This window comes from Monopterus albus, unplaced genomic scaffold (genome assembly GCF_001952655.1).
Source record: "Monopterus albus unplaced genomic scaffold, M_albus_1.0 scaffold96.1, whole genome shotgun sequence".
Classification (NCBI taxonomy): Eukaryota; Metazoa; Chordata; class Actinopteri; order Synbranchiformes; family Synbranchidae; genus Monopterus; species Monopterus albus.
The window spans coordinates 2,846,940-2,851,799 of NW_018127976.1; the positions used below are offsets into that span (position 1 = coordinate 2,846,940).

The 4,860-nt window shown below is 40.9% G+C and overlaps 1 protein-coding gene across 1 annotated transcript in view; it reads left to right on the forward strand.

Moving 5' to 3' along the window:
• Positions 1-3,684, forward strand: part of ahrra (aryl-hydrocarbon receptor repressor a) — a 77,379-nt gene extending 73,695 nt beyond the window's left edge. Inside the window, 1 exon segment of the mRNA XM_020608956.1 lies at positions 1,707-3,684. Coding sequence (XP_020464612.1) covers positions 1,707-2,865 — 1,159 coding nt within the window. The 3' untranslated portion in view covers positions 2,866-3,684.
• The last annotated feature ends 1,176 nt before the right edge of the window (positions 3,685-4,860 follow it).

Sequence of the window (4,860 nt, forward strand, 5' to 3'; positions counted from 1 at the left end):
GCTGCTCTCAGCCCCTGTCTGGCTGGGTGTCATTTCTGTTAATTGCCAGCTGCTGAGTCTCTGTCATATTTGTCCTGTTTTGCTAAAAAAAAACATGCCCTGGGACATGAGAATGATGTGTTAAAGTGAAGCTGCTGTCTGCATGATGACACAACACATCTTCAGCATTAAAAGTAGGCTCCTGTTTCCTGGCTCTCACTGATTTGCTTAGATTTAATTTGGCCAAAAGCCTTTGCCTCTGCACTTGTGTAATTGACCATGTGACAATATGACCTTCAGTAAATGTTCCATGTGTGCACTGTTATCAGTACTAGCTGCCCTTTGGAGAGATGGGAGAGTTTAAATTTAAAATCGAATGAGGTATTGACCGGTCAGCATAGCATGGGGCAAGTCATTAGCTTCCACTTGAATATCAGGCAAATAAATAAATTTTTCTAAAACTATTATCTATAAAGTTTGATTGAGTATGACAATGTTCAGGTATTATTTTAATGGAATCCTTCACATAATCATGTTGCTGTGAAAGATGAGTTGATTAAAGTTAAAACATCTTAAATTATTGATCATTTGACTCTTATATTGCTAAGAAATTGTGCTATTTTAGTGTAAATCTTGTGAAATAGACAGTAATTCAGTAATTTGAAGGAATCTCACTACAGGAGAAAGATTAAGATGTTAGGAGATTAACACCTGGAAAACACTGATATGAAGACAACAGCATCTCAAAATATTTCTCTTGTTGGCAGTCACCTTTAAATAGATCAGTTCAGTCTAATCATCTTACTGTCATTGTCCACGTTATCATTCATTACCAGGCAGACAGGCAGGCAGTACATACTTTACATAATGTATTCTTACATAGTTTGCTTTGAGTCAGCTTTGTACAATACACATGGCCCCCAAAAGTCTTGTAGACTAAATAATATAATGTCCATCACTTCATATTAATCTATTCACTTCAAAATGGACATAGTAACATATGTACAATTTATGAATAGACCCAAATTACCTCCCATATGCTATCAGGAGACACCAAAATATGTTATTGCTTAGTTTCTCCAACTCTACAATGCAAGACAAGACAAAAGGCTCTTTACATTATAGAAATGATTTTGCTGAGGATAGATCTAGTGTAACCATATAACACCTTAAATACACTCCATTCCATATACTCTCACTTCTACCTCTCCTGCATTTGTTTAAACAAATCATTTCATTTGTATGTATTATAAGCATGCATAGTCTGGTTTATTCTTTATTCATCTTATTACTGGAGATATAATGTGTTTTAAAGCTTTCCAGTGAGCAGTCTATACTGACTGATCATGATGCTCACAGCTCAGTTCAGTGGTAAATGCATCATCCTTAATCAATAGATTGCCCTCAGGGTACAGTAAAATGTATCAGATTTAAAATAGAATTTTAACAGGGCTTTCAAGCATTCAAAACACCCAAAAGCAGAAATATGTTTGCTGCACTGCACCATACTGTCTTAAACCTGTACACCTTTACACTACAGGAGTTTACTTGTGGACATTACTATATGGATACCTGAGTGGGCCAATGATATTTTTAGAGACACTTACAGTATGTTGTTAAAGAACACAGAAACTTTACACAATCTGCACAGACTTATTTGTCTTTTTGTACTGTGACTAATAATTGCATTTTCTTATTTATCCTCCCCACCCCTATTTTCACGAAAGGCCTCTTCTTCACAGTGAGCGAGGGGAACATCTCCGCCGGCACTCCTTCAGTGGAGGAATGGGTGACATTGCAGACCCTCTCCTTCTGTCATGTCCAACTCCTGGCGGTACCCAGCGAGGTAACCACAGTCCTTGGACCACACTTGCCAAAGATAACCTCAAGTACTGCCCTGATGGTTACTACAATCAGGAGGAGCCCCTCAACTACTGCAAGCCCTCCATTGGTCCCCATAAAGGTCTCAGTCCAGGTTTGGGTGGTGGCTGGTCTCTGCGACCAAATTCAGGTCCCTTCAGAGCAGGTCAGGGTGTCAGCTACACGAACTCTAATCGCTTGAACAAGACAGGCCAATATGGAAAGCCATACCGCCTTTCACCTAGCTGCCACAGTAGCAGAGGTGGTGAGGTATTTGTCTCTAAGCTCTATGGGAACATTCAAATTCCCACAGACCCAGATGCCTACTGTGTGGACCTGGTGAAGAGCGAGGACGGCTATGGTGAATGCTACGATGACCACCTGATGCCAGAGATGCAACCCATCAAGATAGAGCACGACTCAGACTCTGAAAATGGCTCTGATGCTTATGGACAACCCTGGGCTTGCCGCGACCCAGAGGCCGTCAACCGTCGCTATAATGGGATTTACGACCAAAGCTCCAGCCTACAACTCAAATCAGAGGCAGATTATTATGATGCACAGTACTCGCCCTGTCAGCAAGGGAAAACAGGCATCAGCCCACCGTACAACAATGGCAACTACCACAGCTATGCAGTTAACAACAGCGGCAGTACCACCTCACGTATGTTAAAGTGTGACAAAGACTTGGGAAATAACGATGATGGCAACCAGTTTAGTCCTCAGAGACTCTCTCATTCAGACTCTCTATGCACTAACCAACCTGTCAACCTCATGGACTCACACATCTATCTACAAGACCCTCACAAGGCCTACATGCCCCCAGACTACAACAAGCTTGGAACTTATGATTTCAAAGGTCATGGTCTGATCCATTCAATCAAGCGGGAACCCATGGACTCGCCACCATGGACTGAGAGTGGTCATGATGTAAACCAGTCCATGATGGCTGGTTCAAGGAACATTATGCCATGTGTGATGACCACAGGGCACCACAAGTCCAGTCCTTACATTTATATGTCATAAGAGTGACTGGAGCATTACCCACACATAAACACACCCAGAGATAATTACCTGCCCCACGGCACACACACACACACACCTACACAATCAGTGTGCATTATAGTACTTTCTACCATATTATTATTGCCCTCATACATATGCACCAGCATTACAAAAGGACAGTCTTTGATTGCGAAGCTTCCCAGGATGTCAAGTACTTCTTCAGTTTGATGAAGAGGTCACAAACAGAGCTCAGGTTCTAGTGTTAGCGCTGTGACAATCAGAAATAATCATTTCAATCCAGTTTATGGGTAAATGATTTTATTGTTAAAGAATACATTTTGTAATTGGATCACAGCACTTTTGGATTTAATGACAATGAGACAAATAATGTCAAGGACAGGTTCATTTTAATGGCTTGTGCACACCTGGCTTTTGTTGGTGGAACAAAGATTTTGCTGTAAAAATAGACTTTTTCTACTTTGTACACAGAGGATGACTTAACGCCTACTGCTGGGATTATTCAAGGGAGATAGGGAACATACTTAGGAGTGAGTGATAACAACTTAAAGAAAAATCTCTCTTTAAGATTTAAAGGGTCTTATAGGTGGTTTTGCATGTTTTAGTGCATTAACTATAAATCACCTCCTTTCTCATTACTGCCTCCAGTGATTTGTGAATGGAGTTTCTATGCATTTAGTAAATTCTCTTGTTAAATCAACTTACAAATACTTGAAACTTTTAATCCTCTGCAGTGAAAAAAAGTTTTGGCAAATTTATAGCAATCACGCCTTCCTAGGGAGGTGTTCCGGGCATGTCCCACCGGGAGGAGGCCCCGGGGAAGACCCAGGACACGCTGGAGGGACTATGTCTCTCGGCTGGCCTGGGAACGCCTCAGCATTCCCCCGGAGGAGCTGGAGGAAGTGTCTGGAGAGAGGGAAGTCTGGGCATTTTTGCTTAGACTGCTGCCCCCGCGACCCGGTCTCGGATAAGCGGAGGAAAATGGATGGATGGATGGATAACAATCATATGTTTGCAACTTGGCTGTGTTTTCAAAACATTTTCAGGGGCACTCTGATATCTGATACTGATGACTGCTGAAAGGCTGTTTTAAATGCACAGCACAACCAAATTCACGCTCTGTTTTCCTGTTTGTGTTCGGAATTAGATGATTTTGTCAGGGCATCCTTAAATACACCATTAAGAACAGCTCTGAAAATGATTTCTGCTTGCTGCAGAATCCTTTGGAGAGCTTGACAGTAATGTAAACAAGATGCCATTTGTAGTTAATGGACCACAACATGTAAGGTCTGCACACACACAGGGCAGCAGTAAGTAAGGAAACAAACCCTCAGCTACCATGTCCCACTGAAGCATCCTTGAGAAAGGTGCTGAATAATATGAAGTCCAACAGGGGCCACTCTGTACTCCCACTGTGGCTCTAACCTCCATGTGGAAGGAATAAAAAAGAGCAAAATTCAGTGTGGGCAATACAATGATAGGTGAGATTAACATTAAACTGGCATGAAAAGTGAGAACAGATTAGTTGAAATCACACTAGATTTGCCCTTTAAGTCACAGGGCCTAAAAAAAACTAGGCCTAAGACAAAAGTTCTGTACCAGTTAAATTACTATATTAATTTACCTTATGAAGGTTTGTTTGGACCAGGTTGAAGTGTTACTTTGAACTGAAGGAAAGGAGTCTGTTGTTAAGGGGTTTGATTCTTCTCTCACTGCACACAGTATTTCCATCATTTTGAAACTCCTGTTGATTATTAATCTATGTAATGTTATGTCAAAGAATTGTACAATTTGGATTAGTGAGTATGGCAAGATCAACATTTCAGCTCACTGCAGGTATGACAGTTCTTTTTCATGTTGTCTTTTCAGTCAGAAAAAGTAAGACAATCTTCGCAATCAGTATTTTTTGCACAAATTAATTAAAAACACCAAATTGATTCAATTTCAGTCGTCATTCTGTGAAGCTACTGTAGTAGTTTCTAAATTGCACTAGTGGGT